Source organism: Equus przewalskii, chromosome 25 (genome assembly GCF_037783145.1).
Source record: "Equus przewalskii isolate Varuska chromosome 25, EquPr2, whole genome shotgun sequence".
Classification (NCBI taxonomy): Eukaryota; Metazoa; Chordata; class Mammalia; order Perissodactyla; family Equidae; genus Equus; species Equus przewalskii.
Genome location: NC_091855.1, coordinates 12,904,839 through 12,925,184, shown reverse-complemented (window position 1 = coordinate 12,925,184; position 20,346 = coordinate 12,904,839). Strand labels below are relative to the sequence as shown.

Genomic DNA, 20,346 nt, shown 5'->3' with positions numbered 1-20,346 from the left:
CATTCAAATGGGATTGTATAGTTTCATTTATATAAAACATCCAGAACAGGCAAATCCTTAGAGAGAGAAAGCAGACTGGCGGTTGCCAGGGGCTGGAGGCAGTGGGGAACGGAGAGTAACTGCTGAATGGGTATGGTATTTCCTTTTAGGGTGATGAAAATGTTTTGGAATTAAAGGCGGTGGTTGCACAAAATCATACATTTAGTAAGTACCACTAAATTGTTCACTTTAAAATGATTAATTTTATACTATGTGAATTTCATCTCAATTAAAAAAAATCAAAATAAAGGACACTGATAACTGGCTCTGTGTGGACTTTGGCAGCCATGGTGATTCATTTGATGTTCCAGAAACCAGAGTAACCTAGCAATTAGAGAAATTATGGACCCTGTATTTGAATGACAGTTGCTTTAGATAGCATCTGAAACATTACCTGGAGACTTCATTCTTGGAAGAGAAGATGCAACCTCATCTCAGACTCCAGTGGAATTTGAGTATGAATCTAATGAAATGAACTGTTTTAGTCACTTAAGATTTAGAATGACGTGCTTCTCTGAAAAATATAGCTCCTTATCTCTACCTAGTTGGTTATGTTGTTAGCATAAGCCATGACTACCTCCTGGGAACTCACGCTGACTGACACCTGAAGACTGTAGCTAAATGATCTAATACACCAAAAAAAATCAATCCATTCAAATCACAACTTTAACACGTTGTCTTTATTCCTGGGGATCCCAGCAGGACTTCCTGGAGGTAGCACTGGCTCTTTTGCTCAACTTGAGCTTTGCTCAGGTTATAATTAATTTTGCTTACATGGAAATGTTATTCTGTAGAGTAGAAAGGCCAAAATTTTAAAAAATAAAACAAAACCATACCATCCACACAGATAACTGTTGCCTTGCTATGTCCACCGATCCTAAACTACTATATCATAATCTTTACCCAATTCTAATCAGATTGCTACAATGAAAGACTCAACTTAACCTAGCTTCAAAATATCATAAATATCTCAATGTTGAACTCACACTGACATGCTACTAAGACTCTGTTAAGGTAGTGCTCTCCCTTACTATGGTAACCTCTTATTTGTGGGAGCCAGCATTCAACAATCTTAGAGGCCATAAGGGAGACCCAGTCAAAACTGACCTTCCCACCAAAGCCCAAGACCCTTGATTTGATAACAGCAAGCTCCTCTGAGGCCCCTTGAGCCTCCTGCTTTGGGGAATGGGAGTGTCATTAATCACTACGGTGAGGTAAGTCAGTCTCACATTGATTGATTTCTTTTCTTTGAGTTTCCCAATTGCCAAGTTTATTTTGTCTCTTAGGAGTAAAAAAACTTTTTTAAGACTCCTTTGATAATCAGATCAAATTTGAAAAAACTTTTATCCTTGGTAGAAACGTGTCTTATTACTGACAATATTATTATCTGTCTCTGTCCATCCTTGTCATTTTTTTTGCTATACCTCTATAAGGGGAAAATTTATACAGAAAAAGATGGGCATAGGCCCCAATAAATCTATTTTGAAAACTGGCCATGGGAATTGAGAGGTTCAGGTTTCTTCTCAAAGTGGTGTCCTTGGATAAACTTTGCCCTGCGCTCATCAACCTCTGAGAACTTCCCTTGTTCTTGTTTTGTTAGTGAGAGTCTGGCTATGGGAGAGCTCCTCTTCAAACCTTTCCATGCTCTGGAACTATACATATGTCAGTTTGTAGTTGGTTCAGCCATTAGGCTGGAGAGCCTGATGCATGAAGTGCCCAAGCAACACTTTGGATGGACTATTCATAGGTCCACAAGTCTGTCTTAGTCTAAACCTAAATCCATGCCCCTTCCAAGACAGACTCCTACTTCTTATATGTATTTATGCTATAACCCAAATTTGTGCACTTATCCCTAATTCTGCCAAGGATAATGTAGAATAACAGTGGCCACTTTGGAGAATTTTGATATGAACAAAATTGTTTGAGAGGTGCTATTGAACAAAAAAGAACAAAATTCCACACATGTAACGGGCTGGATTTTTTTATTGGTATGAGGAAATATCCCAAAGAATTTCAGATTCCAAAACTGCTTCAAGAAATTCTTTGGCCAAAGCAAAATAAAAATGTGAAAAACTTAAAATAATGCCTCTTTTAGATCTTCCAAAACCACATCTTGAATCTAGTACATTTTGTCCTACTATTTCTCTTTCCCCATCTGATATTCCTCCATTTCCCTCTGCCCCATCTCTCCCTCTGCTGTACTCCCCTTTCCTTCTGGCTGGCTAGAAAATTCCAAAGCTTAGTTACCTCTTAAACTTCCTTCAGAACAGAAAAAAGCCCCTCATAGTTGATTTTAAACCTTGTTCTTCCTCTGAGTTGAGACATCAATGACTGTGCAAAGCCTAGAAAGGACAGGGTGAAATTTGCAGAGAAATTTAGAATATTTTAAAAAATATATAATCCAGGGCTTTCGGATCTATAACAATTAGTTCATATGTTAGTGGAAGCTTGAGATGCAAAAAATTCCATGGGAAAGGCAGAACGAGAAGAACTTGAGAGTGACTTAGAAGACCCTGAATTGCATCGGAAACCAGGGGGGTTTAGAAAGGATATAGAAGTTGGGCAACTTGAAGGCTATTTCTAAAGTCTTTCCCCAGAAAGTAGACTGGGTTCTGATTCAATCTTACAGGCAAAGAAAGGATGAGAACATTGGAGACATCAGGGATAGGCTCTTTAACACCTTTAGATGGCACTCAGGAGTAGATCTTAAAGCAGATGTGACTCCTAATTCTCCTTTAGCTTTTTGTAAACAGTCTTAAGCCAAACAGGGGATTTAGTATGCAAGCAAAAACTAATATGGAAAATAATACCAATGCCATTCATCCAGCACCTTGCTGAATATTTTGAATATCCTAAAACAAAAATAAAATAAAATTCAGAAAAAATTGATGGCCTTACAGATAAAACTACTAGATGTTCCTACCAGGGTCAGTAAATTCCAAAAGAGGGGATCTCTTGAAAAAGACATGTATAGATACTATATATAAAAAGGACATGGAGAAAAAGACTATCTTGTTTTAGCTAAGAAGCTAAAGGAAGAAAAATGAAGTGAGTTAATTAAGGTGCTCTGAGGGGGAACCAAGTGCCCAATTTTTTGTTTTACCCTCAAATTCTCAGGGTGAAATTTCTCTGAAAATTAAAGGACAATCTTGCAAAATTTTTTTATTGATGTAGGCATACAATAGCAACCTTAAACACTACCACTGTTACACAATCTCTCCTTTGGAGCAAAAAACTACTCATTGGTGGGTATCCTTAATAATTTTCTGATAGTTCCATGTCATTCATACTGTCACCCTCGGACATTTAACAGAGGAATGTTCATTCCTCCTCTGTGATCTTGCACCTGCTAACTTGATAGGCAAGGTATACTGTATAAATGGAATTGCTAGATTAAATATTCCCTTGATATTTTAGTTACCGGCATGGGAAAGCTTTTTAAAGTCCATACTCTGTCAGGAGTAAGAGATTTACTTCCTTGAGATAAATTCCCAAGTCTCTTCCTTGAAATCCCTAACAACTTTTCTATTTGTAATGAGATTACAGCTAATTTGGATACTGATTTACTGGCACCTTTGTGTTTAAATCAAACCCAAATTGAAGATCAAGGAGATACCAGATCTCTTTCATTTTGTGAGCAAAAATTCAATGAATATAGGGAAGATTACTGAAGCTGAACCCATTAAGATTCAAATCAAGGGGCCGGCCCTGTGGCTGAGCGGTTAAGTTCACATGCTCTGCTTCGGTGGCCCAGGGTTTCACCAGTTTGGATCCTGGGCACGGACATGGCACCACTCATCAGGCGATGTTGAGGTGGCGTCCCACATGCCACAGCTAGAAGGACCCACAACTAAAATATACAACTATGTACTGGGGGGATTGGGGGAGAAAGACAGCAAAAAAAAAAAAAAAAAAAAAAAAAAGATTCAAATCAAGCCATCTAAACCTCCATCCCAGAGTGCAAAACACTCTCTTGAACCAGAAGCTAAAACAGCACTAAAACTAATAGGTGAAGGTAAATAGAGAAATGATTCAACATACGTTGTACTAGTTCTTGTAACACTTCTATTCTTCCAATCAAAAGTCCAATGGGTGGGGATACGGATTTGTTCGGCACATCAGGTCCAGAAGAGAATAGTCATTTCCCACTATTAGTACCAATCTCCAAACCTATTTTATCTTCAGTGCTCCTGAGGCTGTATGTTTGACAGTGCAGAGTTATGTTCTGTTTTCTTTAATGAACCTTTAGGTCAAATAGTCACTATTTGCTTGCCTTCTCCTAAGAAAATTAATAATATAACTGGACTGTTATGTTCTAGGGGTTTATTGAAATACTCTCCTATTTTTCACAAGTCCTCAACCAGGACCTGAAGGACTTTATATTTCCCTGTGATTCTACTCTTACTCAATATGTGGATAACTTTTTGTTGTGTTCTAAAGATGGAGTGAGCTCTAAGACTGATTTCATCTATCTCCTTACTATTTTAACTCACAAAGGTTTCCAAAGAGAAGTTACAATTTTATCTAAGTAAAGTTCATTACCTAGAAGATGATTTATCTCAAGGAAGTAAATCTCTTATTCCTGACAGAGTATGGACTTTAAAAAGCTTTCCTATGTCAGTAACTAAAATAATTAAAAGGGTTCCTGAGTCTCATTCACTATTGCAGGCAATGAGTTCCCAACTTTTCTGAAATTGCCATGCCAATATAAGATTTAACCAAGTCCTTAGAAACTGAACCTTTTTCCTGGGCACCAAACATGAACAGGCCTTTCATGAGTTAAAATTAGCTCTTCAATAACTTCCTATCTAATTATCATAAAACTTCATCCCTAGAATATGATCCTTTGCCAGAGGCAAATCTGCCCAGATGGTAGAACTCTCTGAGCATACGGGAGCTTTCAGTAAGCTAGAGATAACAGGGTTAATATATGCACTGATGGTATATATGCTTTTGGGTTATTCTACGATTTTGAAATGCTTTGGAAACAAGGAGGCGGTCTTGACCTCAGCAGGAAGCTCAACTAAGAATTGTTAGTAATTTATATCACTTTTAAGTGCTCTAATCCTTCCTGAGGATGTTGCTTTATAAAAACAGGAGCTCAGACAAAAGGAGATCCTATGGAGGCTAAAGGAAATGCCTTGACTGATCATCATGGCAGACAGACAGCCCTCACTAAGATTATGGCCCATAGAATATCCCAAGGGACCAAGTCTTTGGTTTAAAAGCAAAATAGAGTTCAAAGCCTCTATTATAGAATGCCAGGAAGTAGCTCCAGAGTTGGAAAAGAGGTACCAGGAGAAATATAGATGTAAACTGTACTATTGGCTATTTAGTAGAACTGAAACCTCAGAAAGCAATCTTGTAAAAATTTTACATGAAATTACCTATCAGTGGAAAAACAAATTTGCCACTGTACATAATTGGTGGGAAAGCTTTACCATATTTCATCTGTCACCAACATAATCCTGGTCAAACTATTGAGGTGGGACATGGAGAAGAGCTCAAACCTCAGAGCCCTCTTTAAGACCTCCAAACGGATTTCATAAAACTACTCTCTGCAGTGGGTTTTGAGTACGTGTTGGTCATTGTCTGCTTAAACTTGGGATGGTTTGAAGCCTTTCCTTGACTGAGAGCTACAACTCTAACAATAGCAAAATTTTCTTGGTTTCATGTTCCCAACTCAGGGAATTCTGACATCTCTCTAGTGATGGAGGCATCCATTTTACTGGGCCTATTACTAAAGAGTTTTATAAAGCCTTGCCACTTACTAAGAAACTTCACTGTTAATCTTACCCTCAAACTTTAGGAAAGGTAGACAGAACAAACATAGTTCTGAAAATCAAATTAGCTCAACTCTTAGGGACCTTGAACTTCCATGGCCTAAAGGATTGTTTTTAACGCCAATGAGATAAAATCCTTCTGGGGTTCATCAACTCTATCACACGAATTAGTAACTGGCCAGTCCACACATCTAGGAATATCACCTTTGATTCTAAATTCCACACTACTGCATGCAGACATGGCTAAATATTGCAAGGGATTATTCATGCTATATACTAAATCTTATAAGGTATGAGCAGCAGTTCCTCAACACCCTTCCAAATAACCCCTGCATGACCTAAAACCCAAAGACATGGTCTTTTGGAGATGACATCAGAGAAAAACAGCTCTGGAACCCCACTGGAAAGGACCTTATCAAGAACTGTTAACAATGAGCACAGCAGGATAACTCCAAAGGTTTGATCCTCGGATTCATGGCTCTCAAAGAGGCATAATCCAGTCCTTAATTTATGGAAGATCTTAAGCTGAGGAGTTTTTAGGAAGCTTCTAGAAGCAGAGAATCCTCTGAAAGAGACATCTTCCTCTTAAGACCTTTGACTATATGAGATGCAGAGAGCTTCTAGCCAAGATCCATAGAACAAGATGGCTGATTGCCCCCCTTAAACTGCACTCTTTTGTTCCTTACTTTTGCTGTTATTTTCCTCTCTTTTCCCTCTGGTTTAAGGCTTCTTTGAACTGTTATCTATATTGCCATATTCTTAATATTGCTCTTTACATCCTTAATCGTTCATTAGTATGCGTCTAATATCTGTCTATTATTTACTTGTGAACTAGCTAAGGCATATAACCAAACGGGTTTTGCACACATTTTTCTTTGGTAGCCACCCAGATTCCTTTGTTTCTATGTCTTTGTAATGAATCCATTGGTTTCCTGGGTAACTGGACTCAACTATTATGTGACTTTTCAGATGACAAACTACATAGTAGGCCATGAAATGTGACGAAAATTCTAAACCCCCTCTTAGGTCATATTTAGAAGAGAAAGTTCCTGTCTCCATCAAAATAATACTCAGGGATTTTTTTTGGTGGGAACTAGCTTTTGTAACCAAACTTTAACAGAAATAGAACTTGTAAGAGAACTAGGACACAGTGATGTATTATTTGGAGGCTGTCCCAGTTTCATACATCCTACAAGTAAGATACATTATTTCTCTTCTGTTTTAGATCTACTAACTGATCTCAATACTTCAAATTTTATTGTTTGGTACCAAATTATTTTTGACGAGTGGCTCCAAATGTTACAACATGTGATAAGCACACAGGGGTATTTTGGCCAAAAATACATCATTGGATGTCCCCCAGTGATTGGCATTGGATTTGTGGTACAAAAGCCCGCTGGCTACTACCTGCAAACTGGACAGGAACTTATTATCTTGATAACATCATCCAGAGTCCATTTTAGCCCATCAGTTTCTTTTCTAAGAAAAAAAAGATAGGGAGTTGGCCTAGTGGCGTAGTGGTTAAGTTCAAGTGCTCTGCTTTGGCGGCCCAAGGATGCTGGGCACGGACCTACGCACCGTTTGTCAAGCCATGCTGTGGAAGGCATCCCTCATATAAAATAGAGGAAGATGGGCATGGATGTTAGCTCAGGGCCAATCTTCCTCAGCAAAAAGAGGAAGATTGGTGGCGTCTGTTAACTCAGGGGTAATCTTTCTCAAAAAGAAAAAAGGATAGATTATTTAATTTTTTAAAAAGTAGGAAAAGTGAGCCTTGATTTAAGAATCAAAATGCTAATTGCTCAAGGAAAACTCTGGATTTCTTACTTCCTTAATTAAACTTCTTTACTTTGAGCTTTACAAGAGGCCCAGAAAGTAGGGAGTTGCTATATGCCATGATTCAGAGAATAGGAGGCAAGTTAGATAATGCCACCAAGGCTAAAGGACTCCTCACTTGAAAGTTTAATGAAATTATAATGGCAGTGACTCAACCACTTTAGATACAATGTTAGCCTGTCAAGGTATAACTTGAGCTGCTTTTGGGTGAGAATACTGCTCTTACATGCCTGTAGACTTCTCTTAGATCACTGTGCACTACTAAAAAGATCCAGGAAGCAAACAAAAAAGTCAGAAAATTAGGTAATTTGGCTAATAACCATATATCTTATTCTGAATGTTCCTCAGATTGAGAATGAGATCTATTCTCCTGGGTTAATTTTGTTTTCATTTTTTCCCCCAGTTTTACTAAGATATAATTGACATAGAGCACTGGTTGAGTTTAAGGTGTACAGCATAACTTCACTTTCATATACTGTGAAATACTTACCACAGTAAGTTTAGTTAACATCCATCACCTCACACAGATGCAAAAAAAAATTTCTTTTTCCTTGTGACAAGTACTCTTAGGATTTATTTTCTTTACTTTCAAATATATACCATACAGCAGTGTTAACTATTGTCATCATGTTGTACATCACATCTCCAGTACTTAGTTATTTTATACCAGAAAGTTTGTACCTTTTGACTACCTTCATCCAGTTGCCCCATGCCACACCCCTTGCCTCTGGTCACTACAAATCTGATCTCTTTTTCTAAGACTTTAGTTGTTTTTGATTCTACATAAAAGTGAGATCACACAAGATTTATCTTCCTCTGTCTGACTAACTTCACTTAACATAATGCCCTCAAGGTCCATCCATGTTGCTGTAAATGGCAGGATTTTCTTCTTTGTAATGGCTGAATAATATTCCACCATGTTGTATATCACAACTTCTTTATTCATTCATCCGTCAACGGACACTTAGGTTCTTTCCATGTCTTGGCTATTCTAAATAATGCTTCTATGAACAAGAAAGTGCAGATATCTCTTCAACGTAGTGTTTTTGTTTCCTTTGGATATATTCCCAGTAGTAGAACTGCTGGATCATACGGCAGTTCTATTTTTAAGGAACCTCCATACTGTTTTCCATAGTGGCTATATCAATTTAGAATCCCACCAACAGTGGATCTTTTCCACATCCTCACTACCATTTGTTATCTCTTGTCTTTTTTTTTCTAAAGATTTTATTTTTCCTTTTTCTCCCCAAAACCCCCCAGTACATAACTGTATATTTTTAGTTGTGGGTCCTTCTAGTTGTGGCATGCGGGATGTCGCCTCAGCATGGCTTGATGAGTGGTACCATGTCCGTGCCCAGGATCCGAACTGGTGAGACCCTGGGCCGCCGAAGCGGAGTGTCAAATGCTTGTTCTGTGTCTATTGAGATGATCATATGATTTTTTCTTTCATTCTATTAATGTGATGCATCACATTTATTTATTTGCATATATTGAAACATCCTTGCATCCCAGGGATAAATTCCATTTGATCATGGTGAATGATCCTTTTAATGTGTTGCTGAATTCAGTTTACTAGTACATTTTTGAGAATTTTTCATCTACACTCATCAAGGATATTGGCCCTTGATAGTGTCCTTTCTTGTAGCATCCTTTTCTGGCTTTTGTATCAGGGTAATGCTGTCCTTGTAAAATGAGTTTGGGAGTGTTCTCTCCTCTTCAATTTTTTGGAAGAATCTGAGAAGGACAGGTTTTAATTCTTCATCAAATATTTGGTAAAATTTACCAGTGAAACGATCTGGTCCTAGCTTTTTTTCATTGGAAGATTTTTGATTACTGATTCAATCTCCTTATTAGTAATTGGTCTGTTCAGATTTTCTATTTCTCCCTGATTCAGTCTTAGTAGGTTGTATGCTTCTAAGAATTTTTCCATTTCTTCTAGGTTGTCCAGTTTGGTGGCATATAGTTGTTCTTGGCTTAATTTTGGACACTCTTGGCTCCTGGCTGAGAAAAGGACTGCAAACTCTGATCATAATCCTTCTCACATTCTTGTTGCAGGGTTCAGATGTGTGATCTCCACAGTCCTAAATGCTACTATACAGCCAAAGTCGTATAAAATTGTTCAATAAATGATCATCCAACAACAACAAACACAGAAAAACTTGACACTTAGGAAGGTTGAAACAACTTCTCTAGATAGTTGTTATACTATTATGATTCCTTAAGTAGGGGTGAAGGTCTGGATCGATCAAGTGATCACATTTTTAGATGCTAATGGTCTATCTTTAAGTTCAGGCTGAAGACTCCACAAAGGGAACCCTGATACCTGAAACCATCTGTAACTACACAGCTTACTGTCTTCATTAGTATAACATTACTATTCTACTGTCATTTTCACCATAACTTTACTATTCCAGAAAACTTTTCCCTGGAAGATAAAAGTTGTAAATAACTTTATTGTTCATTCCAGAAACTTCTTAAATAGAAAGTATCAAAAGAAAGTTTATATACCAAGACTCTCAGAACCCCTTGCCTTGCTGTGTCTATGATTCCTAAATGATTGTATCATGATCCTTATTTAATTCTAATCAAGCCCCCACATTAAAAGATCTGCTTTAAATCAAAGTTCAAAATCTCATAAATATCCTGAGTTTGCTCTTTCCTTTCTTAGACTCTGACTCTGACTCTGACACAAGACTTTGTTGAAGTGGCATTCTTCCTTACCATATGGTGAGAATAAGCTCAGTTTTATTATCAACAGGTTGTTTTGATAATATTTTTGAGGAGCCAAAGGAGAGTTACCTCTTATTTGGACAAAGTTACCAATTCTAGATAAGCTCTATTAAGTTCTAACTCTTCTCCTTTCTCTAGGATCCACTGCTTTTTGTTTTTGTGGGGTATTTTGGTGAGGAAGATTGGTCATGAACTAACATCTGTTGCCAATCTTCTTCTTTTTGCTTGAGGAAAACTGTCCCTGAGCTAAATCCATGTCCATCTTCCTCTATTTTATGTGGGATGCTACTACAATGTGGCTTGACGAGTGGTGCTAGGTCTGCGCCTAGGATCTGAACTTGCAAACGCTGGACTGCCAAAGCAGACTGCACGAACTTAACAATTATGCCACTGGATGGGCCCCCCATTGATGTTTTGTTTTGACACATTTTAATATATGCTGGAAAAGAAGTTGATTACAGCTTTCAAAACATTCTGGAAATGTTTTCCTTGAGGACAGTTAATTCAGTAAATAAATGAAAAATGATTAAAGTAGAAGTAGTAGTAGGGGTATACAAGAATGATTAGTCACCCTGCCTGGGGGGGGAACTAAGAGGAGGTGTCACAGAGGAGATCACACTTGAACTGAGTCTTGAAGGATAAGTAAGAGTTTTCTAGGAAAACAGGGGAATGGATATTTTATGCAGCAGAGGAAAGGGTCCAAAGGAATAGAGGCAGGACACAGAATTGAGAGAATGGGGAACTGCTAATAGGGTCTATATGACTGCCATAGAGTAGTACATGGCAAAGGAAGCAAAAAAGAGAGATAAAAGCAGACTAAATAAGCAATGAGATATTGAAGTTAAGAAGTTCAGAGGTAGAACAGCTCATGGTGATGAAAGACTCCTGGGTGTGGCTATGGGTACGAGTATGAGTTACTAAATTGGTGTTGAGAGGAAAGACCTTAAACCTACAGAAGTCACAGAACTATGAGGCTATGATGTTGGATGGGCTTTCTACACAGATCTAAGTGGCTATATGGACTACCTACATGACTAATTCATCCTAAGAAAACTTGATCAGAAAACCTGGACCATAATGATGTCCATCCAAAGTGATTACTAGCCAACAAGCCAGTGAGAGCATAACTGAAACAAAAGACAGTCCAAACAACACAAAGATTCATGACAGAGGTGAAAAAGGGTTCAAAGAGATCTCTTCTCAGTAAGAAATTATTTTTGTTCCTAATTACCCTAATTACTGTTAATGATCCATCATCATCTCAGGATCAACAATAAATGGAAATCATACAGTAATCATCAAAAAATTTCATTTTTAAAGTTCATTTATCTCTATTGTTTTATTTTAGTGAATATTTAATCTTCATTCCCCTGACTCTCAGGTTTCTCAACCATAGGTCTTAGTAAGGGATTATAGGACCTTACATGTCTTATAATTGAAAAGCCTCCCTCAGACTCACGTTTGTCAGATGTTGTAGAAACTCACAAAACTATACAAATTAAACATGCCTGTATGCATTTTGTTTTATATAACTATAATATAAAGGTCCTGGGCAAAGAAGTGCAGTATGCTTGTCTCTCATCTCAAGGGTTTCAAGCGAAGGGAACATAGTCACAATACCAAATGGGAAAATTTTACATTAAAGAACATAAAATAAAACACGAACTTTTACCAATTTGACATTCTCCAGTTACTTTTTTGATTGTTAAATAATACAGACATCCTACTGGAAATATAAATCATCCCATTTACTAACACTGCCAGTGGTGTAAGTATCCAATAGACCCATTTCAGTATGGTCCATGTGTACTACTTCTCTTGATAAAGATCAGGAAGAAGATAGGAAGATATCATTAATATTAAGCGACATAGAACAATATTAAAATAATTAGCACTTACACAGCATTTTTCTCTTAGAATCCCAAAGCTTTTAAGCCACAACCTTCAATGTCACATCGTTTCAAGGATACAGGTAAACTATTTTTAGTTCCTTTTTATAAGATAGGAAAATGAATAATACCGAAAGATAAATGACTACCAAGATAAGGTTATTAGTTATCAAACAAAAAAAATAAAATTAAGTTTTCTTCATCCTTGGTTCAGGGCACTATATTCTAAAACATGCTGCCTGTGAAGATGAGATCTTTCAGGAACTAATATTCACAAAATGATTATGATGTACCCTCTTAGGAGTCACTTATTTATTTTTAGTTAGATTCCTTTAGTGGATTTATATTATTATTATTTTCAGTTAGTCTCTTTTCAAAAACTTTTGGCAGTGGGGCAATTAAAGAGGGTTCTCATCTTAGGGTCATAGAAGAGCTCATTACCACCCTAGCTAGGAGTGCTATCCAAGTTCTGCTCTCAGCTTGCAAAAACAATTGGAATAAGGGAAATGTTCATTACTATATTGATACTAATATTTTAAGAAGGTGAAAGCCCTAATATTCATATTCTTGATATCAACTTTCCCCATTCCTCTTTCTCATTCTTACACCAAAATGTCATTTTTAGTGCTCTTTCCTGTTGAACCACAAGCTCTAATTCAGTAGTCTATCTGAAATGATGACAAACTTACTGGCTCTGAGAATGTTCTCCTTGCTGCTGCACCTGGACTGGACCTGCAGAGAGAGCATAAAGTCAGTAACTTAGGGCTTATAACATGGATAGCCAGATATGTATTCATATTTAATGGGCAAGCTCCTGAGGTCTAGGAGCAAAGGCTTTGTATATCTCTATCATAACATGTTAGTAAAAACATGTTGAATTTGTTCTCTATATTTTTAATTTATTCTTTCCTTACTTTAAAGAAAGAAATGACTTCTGGAAAAAATTAGGGGTACAGTACTATAAATGGGATAGAGGTAAAACCAAAGGCAATTTTTTATTGATGTGTATCTGAAATTAGTATGCGGAAAAAAATTCAAGTTACCACATTTTCAGTTGTGAATACAGACTCTTAATCTTAAGGCATGGTGCATGTCTCTTGACAAGAATAATAATGCAATTCAAGTAATAAAGTTGTAAGGAAATATTGCATTGTAGTAATTTTAGTTATATATGCTAACGAAAGGAAGATAGAGAAATCTTCATATACAATATTTATGTGTGATTCTAATGACCTTTGTTATTTATTCAAATATTTTGGGTCAAAGTAGAACTTCTTTGAAATGTTACAAAACTGGTGAATTCAAGGGCCATGTTGGATGGCATTAACACTCATCAATTTCAGAGGAAACTGTATTTAAACTCCACACCTCTTCTTCCCACTCCCCAGCAGCTTGCCCCAAATGGATCTATAGACAACAAATTAATTTCTATCGCTTAACACAATCTACTATTGTAATGAAACAACTTATGAAAGGAATGTTGCAAACTTAGGGTGGGTTATGGTTGTCCTTCCCTGAAAAAAACAATTGTTAATGTTTAAAGAAACAACAATAAAAAAATCACAAACATACACATAAGAAAAACACACACACACACACACCAAAAAAAGAAAAAAAAAGGGAAAAATAATTTCAGATGCTAAAGTTATTCTCTTTTGGCCCAGATTGTTTAATTAGTTTTAAATACACTAAGAATGAAGAAGCTAATCTGAAAGAGATATTCTTATATTCTTTTACTCGGAGGTTTTATTAAAGAACAATTCCGGACCAAATGAGAAAGAAATTAATGACTATTTAAAGAAAACAAAACAGGGAGGAAGACACGAGAGTGAGGAAAAGAAAAAGAGAGAGAGGTTTGAGGCAGCAAATCTAGACAATAAAAAAGAAAGTATGGGCTTATAGAAGGGACAATATGTAAATGCAAAATGTTCTGCTATTTCTTATTCAAAATTCATACCAAGAGCGTAAGAATGACTAATGCACTTGCTGCAAAATAAACAAGCAAGTTGGCATACCATGGAATGAAAATAAGTGTAACTATACCACTATAACCTTAAAGGAGAAAAGAAACAAACACTAATAGACAAATTAATAGACAAGCTTAATAAAAGAGAGAATACGTTTTAAAAAGTGACTCAAAGAACACAAGAGAAAGCTAAAAGAGTGAGAGAAAAATCTGGGAGAGAGAAGGAAAAGAAAGGGGAAAATGTTGAAAGACAAAAACAGAGTTCAAAGAAGTCAAATGGAAGTCAAGAAAGTCTTCAACAAGATGTAGGAACAGAAGGAGCCCAAACCCATAGCGCAAAGCAACGTTTGCGAATGGAAAGCAGCTCCTTTGATCAGTAATAGTTACTCTTAAGTCGTAGCCTCTATTCCTCCAGAGTTCATCTTTAAGCCCTTCCAATCTAGAGTGGAGCTAGTGTATAGATAGAAACAAGAGATTTACAGTGAACAGAGCAGTTCAGATGAGTAGTTCAACTTGTCTCATCAAATGTTGCAACAGATTTATATGTCTAAATGGAAACAGCGGTGAAGAACTAGCTGGCTTAACCAAAAAAACCAAACCAAACGAAAACAATAAAACACCACCCTCTCCCTTCCTCAGGTGGCTTGAAAAATTAACAAAAACTTCATTCATAGCATGAATTTTAATAAAGAAATCCAAGTCTTGCTTTGTGGCACCTCAGTTTAGAACTATATGTTTCAAACAGTTTCAGAAGAGAAATCTGGATGATGAAAACAATTCAATTCCCTAAATCTGAATACCTAGGTTAATGAATTGCCAACAGCAGTATAACCAATGTTTTCTCATTTACATTACCATTGGTTATTTGATCCAGATTTGAGAGAAATCACTTTTAAAATCAATGATTACATGAACTTCTTTACTTTAGTGATCTCGAGTATATATAAAAAAAATTAAGGAAAATAATTTAAACATTTAAAAAATATTTACGCTTGTAGTAGATGCCCCTTTCTCTTGCATCATTAAACTGGTCATCTTTATAATATTTACTTAATTTTTTAAAATCCCAATATGAAGATTTTACCTAACTCACAATGGGATTTACTTGAAAGAATAAAGTTGAGAAACAAATATTATTCTTGTTTGAACACATATGGACTATAAAGAAAGTAACACAGGTCTATCTCAAAGTTTATGGTTTGTTGCTCTTTTTTCTTTATCTTACCCTGTCTTTTTACTCAATGGGAAAAAAAAGACAGTCTGAAAAACGAAATAAAACCGAGATTTTGGCCTAATACCAAATCTGTCAGAGATTAAAAATGAAAGGTATGGTTATCAGGTTGTCTTTTACTTTATTCTATTGGATTACGTTATTTTACTACAACTAACGTGATTTTATGGTGTTGACAATTCCCCTTTCAAGTGGCATAAAAACTAAAATAATGTGTAGAAACAGTATATTACATTAAAGTCAAAGGAAGAAATGAAAAACACAAGAGACTTAGTGAAAATATAGGTATTCATTTACTAATCAAGACTGCTTTCAGACATCAAATAATTCATTTAATTCATTTCAACATGTGTTTACACATACAATATAATTTTTGCTGAAGATCACATTGTCCATTAAGAAATCTTAAGCCATGAAACAGAAAACAAAAGGAGGGGAGAGCACGTAATAAATGGTAAGAAAAAACGTGAAATGCTTTAAACAAAGCTGAGAAAATTTTAACAAACAACCACAATCTTTAGATACAGTTAGAGAAGTGACTTACCTTATGCTTAGGTCATAACAAGAATAGCACAGTGTTTAAAGTCAGCTCTTCATTATGGGAGGTACAATTGAAAGCCATAGGTTATAATAACACGAATTGCTACACAGAAATGAAGACTTTTTCAGCCCAACATGAAAAGCTAACTCTTATGGGAAAACATTTCAACTTATGTTTAATAACATAAAGAACAATTGAGGGTGTAAACATCAAAACACATGAATCTCACACCAATAAGAGACAGCCCAATTTCTTAGGAACGCAGAAGATTTAATCTGTGACCATAATCTGTGACACATAAGGGAAGGCACATCACTCTAACACTGAAAGATGCATGCATAATGTATAACCATCCACTGATAATCCCCCTCCCCAACCCCTATCCCACGTGTACACACACAAGCCCACTGAGATACAGGGAAAGAATGTCGTGCCAAGCTGTTATGAAGAAAGCAGGACACACGGAAGCGCAGCAGTGGTCATGTGATTTGAGAGGTGTTCGTCCCTTAAACCATCCCATCACCATGCTTATTTTAAAGAAGCCAGGAAAAGACCCCCTCAATGCTGCAGTAGCTACGAGCCCCCAGCTTGAAGCTAGTGTGTGGAATTTTGATCACCGTTCCCTGCGATGTCAGGGGCTCTCCAGTGGAAGCCAGATGTATAACACCAGTTAGTAGGGGTACAAATATGTGAACAACAAACATCCTTTCCCTTCTGCATCTCACAGAAGTGAGGGAGGAGAGAAACAAATAAAATAAAACCCATGTTAACAATAGGTTCATAACAATATAAAGATGTAAAAATATTAAAATGGAAATTACATCTGACTACAGGTTAATACCACTCAAGTTTCATAAAAACTGCCTCTATTTTGCTGCTCACCAGGCTAATTTGTATTCTTTTTCTCTGTAAATACTTGGAATAAATCTATACAATATGGCTCATAGTGAAAAATGAGCAGTTGGTCAGACGGGGTCAAACTCAAGAAAAAAGAAGTAATCCCCTTTGATAGACATTAAGTAAGCTCACTCTTTCCATTTTTAGCATGCTTTTACTGGCCAGCAGTCACATTTTAAATTAGAAATTAAGCTTCTGTATATCTTCTTACTTACATAATCTGAGATATTCTATGGCAATGGTTTGGAAAGACCTAATTTAAATTTAAATATTTTTACATTTTAAAAAGCAAACAACAAAAAAGACTACCTATTTAGAAATTGTTACTAAGTTTCCTATATACTTTTCTCTACTGTCAATAAAACTTAACATGGGCTTTTCCTGTCAATAATATGGTCATATCAGCTCATTAGAAAAATTTCAACTTTGCTTTCTTATTACTGATGATAGTAGTTAACTTCATCTATTTTTTGTATGATATGAATTTTGATTCATGTGTGGCATGCAATTTAGTTAGCAGATTTTTAATTCTTCAAAGATCATTTATTATATTACCATTTTTTCTCCCTTTTTATATGCCAGAATATCTTGACCTTCCCTTTAGCATGTCTTTAATATTTTTGGCTCTGGGCGCTCCTTTAATCTGTTTCCTCATGGGGAAAATAAAGACTATTATGGGGCTTAATGGAAATAACACATGTATCAGCGATTTTAAGGTATCAGGGTGGAAACAAGTAGTTATGATCAGTGGGGCCACTGACAGTTGTGAAATGACTCTGTAATTATACATCCTCCTCACTGTAACTTCCTCATGAGCTCAAAATGGAGGGAAATTCTTGTTTTTGACCCAAAGAAAGAAAAAAAAATCCACATACAGTTCTATGTTTTTCAATGGGAATTGACCAAAAGTTTCTGGAAGCTTCGTAGCCATATGGCCACATGCACTGGTAGAAATGCAAGCCATATAATCAAAGGCATGGAACAAAGTCTGATCTAGCTCTTCTAGCATATTCCTTGTATTTTTAAGCTTTTAGACCTTAGACAAGCTATTTCCTTTCTCTGGAATACCCTGTGGCTCATTTTCTGATCCAAACACTATTCGTCCTTTAAGATCCAGCTTAAATTGTACCAGCTGGAAAAAATATTCCCAAGTCCCTCAATCAGAAATAATTCCTTCTTTCCCTAAACTCTTTTAACAGCCTTGTTGAGATACAATTTACCTACTATAAAATTCACTCATTTTAAGTATACAGTTTGATGACTTTTAATAAGTTTATATGGTTGAAGCACCAATACCACAATCTAGTTTTAGGTTTAGTTAAATTCTTAAAGCCTCTTATCTGAACTTCTCCTGTAAGAGTTACCATAGGTATTCATATTCCAATTATTGGTGTGGGTCGTCAAAGATACTGCAGGCTCTTTGAGGGAAAGGACCATCATTTTAATTCTCTTTATATTTCCTACCATGTCAAATACAGTGCTTTGTACAGAGTAAATATTTGCTAAATCTGTTTGTTTATTTTGTAGTAATTATAGTTTTTTTCAATCTCAGATTAAAATTTATTTTTTATAGTATAAGTATGATCATGGCCATTCCTGTACTATCTTAACAATGATTTTTACTTATTTGGGCTTGCTAATATTAAGAGATATAATATGAAAAGTATGTGGATTATAGCTGAGAAATATCTGGGTATCCTACAGAATGATCTTAAGAATTTGGAAAACATATTACTATTAATACTACTTAAAGTTAATCAAATAGTGACATTTGGAGTCCAATAAAGGTTATTCTATACCAAAGGTTTCAGGTCAGGTTAAGAAGATTCCTTATTTTCTAAGAGAACAGGATGTTCTAAATCTCTATCGTCAGGTCACTAGAATGACAGAGATGATAGAGATTTTTGATGCATCACAGCCCTTTTGATTTTAACTTTTCTACTTTATTAACCCTATTTAAGAATAATCTGTCTCTAAAAGAACAAACTTCATTGAATACCATTTACTCATAAAATAAAACTTAAGAGGATAGAGAAAAAGGACTTCATTGGCATTTACTCAGATTACTTGCCTCTTTAGCCCACCCAGAAACACAAGGAAAGAAAGGTTTGATTTAAACAATATTAAGTCAACTCTACAATCTCAGACTTTTAAACTCTATTTCTTTCTCTTTTCACTTCTTACAGTAAAAATGGAGAACTTGTCTAGAAAAGCTCTCTTTTATAGTTCTGTTCATTCATCACTTTATCTTGACAAATTAGGATATAAGTATTTGGCTCATCTGAGCCTAATGACAACTCATTTGTGTTTATTTAGATTTATGATATCACAACACATACTTAACTAAAGAACTCAGAGTTTTGGTTTATTTATGACATGAAAGGCGTCATGATAAAGGGAACATCCTTTGGAGTCCAGTGGTATGGTTTCTTATATTGGTTTTCCCTTTCCTAGCTGTTTGACCTTACATATGATATTCAACATCTTAGAGTTTTAATTTCCTTATCCATAAAATGGGGAAAATTAAGTAGGATAATGCATGTGAAAGTGAAAACTATTGTAAAGGAAAAAGAGCAATATAAATCTAAGTTGTTATTATTATCCTTATGTTTATTTTAAGTCATTTACATTTTATATAGGTAGAATCTGAGGCACAATAAGAATAAAGAATTTGCTCCAGATTATGCCATGAATCAGTGACAACAGACCATAACTACGAATTTCTAGATGAAAGCTTCAGAGAAAAAGGCTGAGTTAAGGTCTGAGGTTACCCCTGCAAGGATTAACCTAATCCTCTGTTGTATGATTTTATTGAAGTTATTTCACTTCTATGGGACTTAGTTTCCTCATCTGCAAAATGAGGATGTTTCCAAGGGTTTCAATTGAAGTCGATGGGCCTCTTGAGAGAACTTGTGGATAAAAGTCAGGGGTCCACTCACTGGAATGGAGAAAAAAATTACAATTTTTATATTCACCAACCTAATTAAATTTTATTATTTTCTTTCATTATAAGCTTAGGTGACAAATCATAGTAACATAGCAGAATATATTACTTCAAATTACTATGGATATCAAAATATTGTTCATGTCCACCAAGATTCAAATTACAGTAGTGTAATGACTTGTTGCTAGATTTTGTTATTTAACGCATTTAAAAAGAGGTAGTAGCATATCAGAATTTGGTTTTTTTCCATAGGTTTTTTTTGGTGAGGAAGACTAGGCCTGAGTTAACATCCACTGGCAACCCTCCTCTTTTTTTTGCTTGCAGAAGATTAGGCCTGAGCTAACATCTGTGCCAATCTTCCTCTACTTTACATGTGGGATGCCTCCACAGCATGGCTGATGAGTGGAGTAGGTCTACACCTGGGATCTGAACCTGTGAACCCAGACCGCTGAAGTGAAGCGTGCAGAACTTTAACCACTTGGCCATGAGGTTG

At 35.9% G+C, this 20,346-nt stretch overlaps 1 protein-coding gene across 50 annotated transcripts in view; it reads right to left on the bottom strand.

Annotated features, from left to right (window-relative positions):
* Nucleotides 1–20,346, bottom strand: part of GPHN (gephyrin) — a 564,043-nt gene that overhangs the window by 139,264 nt on the left and 404,433 nt on the right. For 46 of the 50 annotated variants that reach the window (XM_070594056.1, XM_070594020.1, XM_070594022.1 and 43 more), the window contains one exon: nucleotides 12,964–13,006. In XM_070594056.1, coding sequence (XP_070450157.1) covers nucleotides 12,964–13,006 — 43 coding nt within the window. Of the gene's footprint in view, nucleotides 1–12,963; nucleotides 13,007–14,627; nucleotides 14,691–20,346 lie in introns of all 50 variants that reach the window. The other 4 variants (XM_070594016.1, XM_070594018.1, XM_070594033.1 and 1 more) reach the window with 1 other exon arrangement.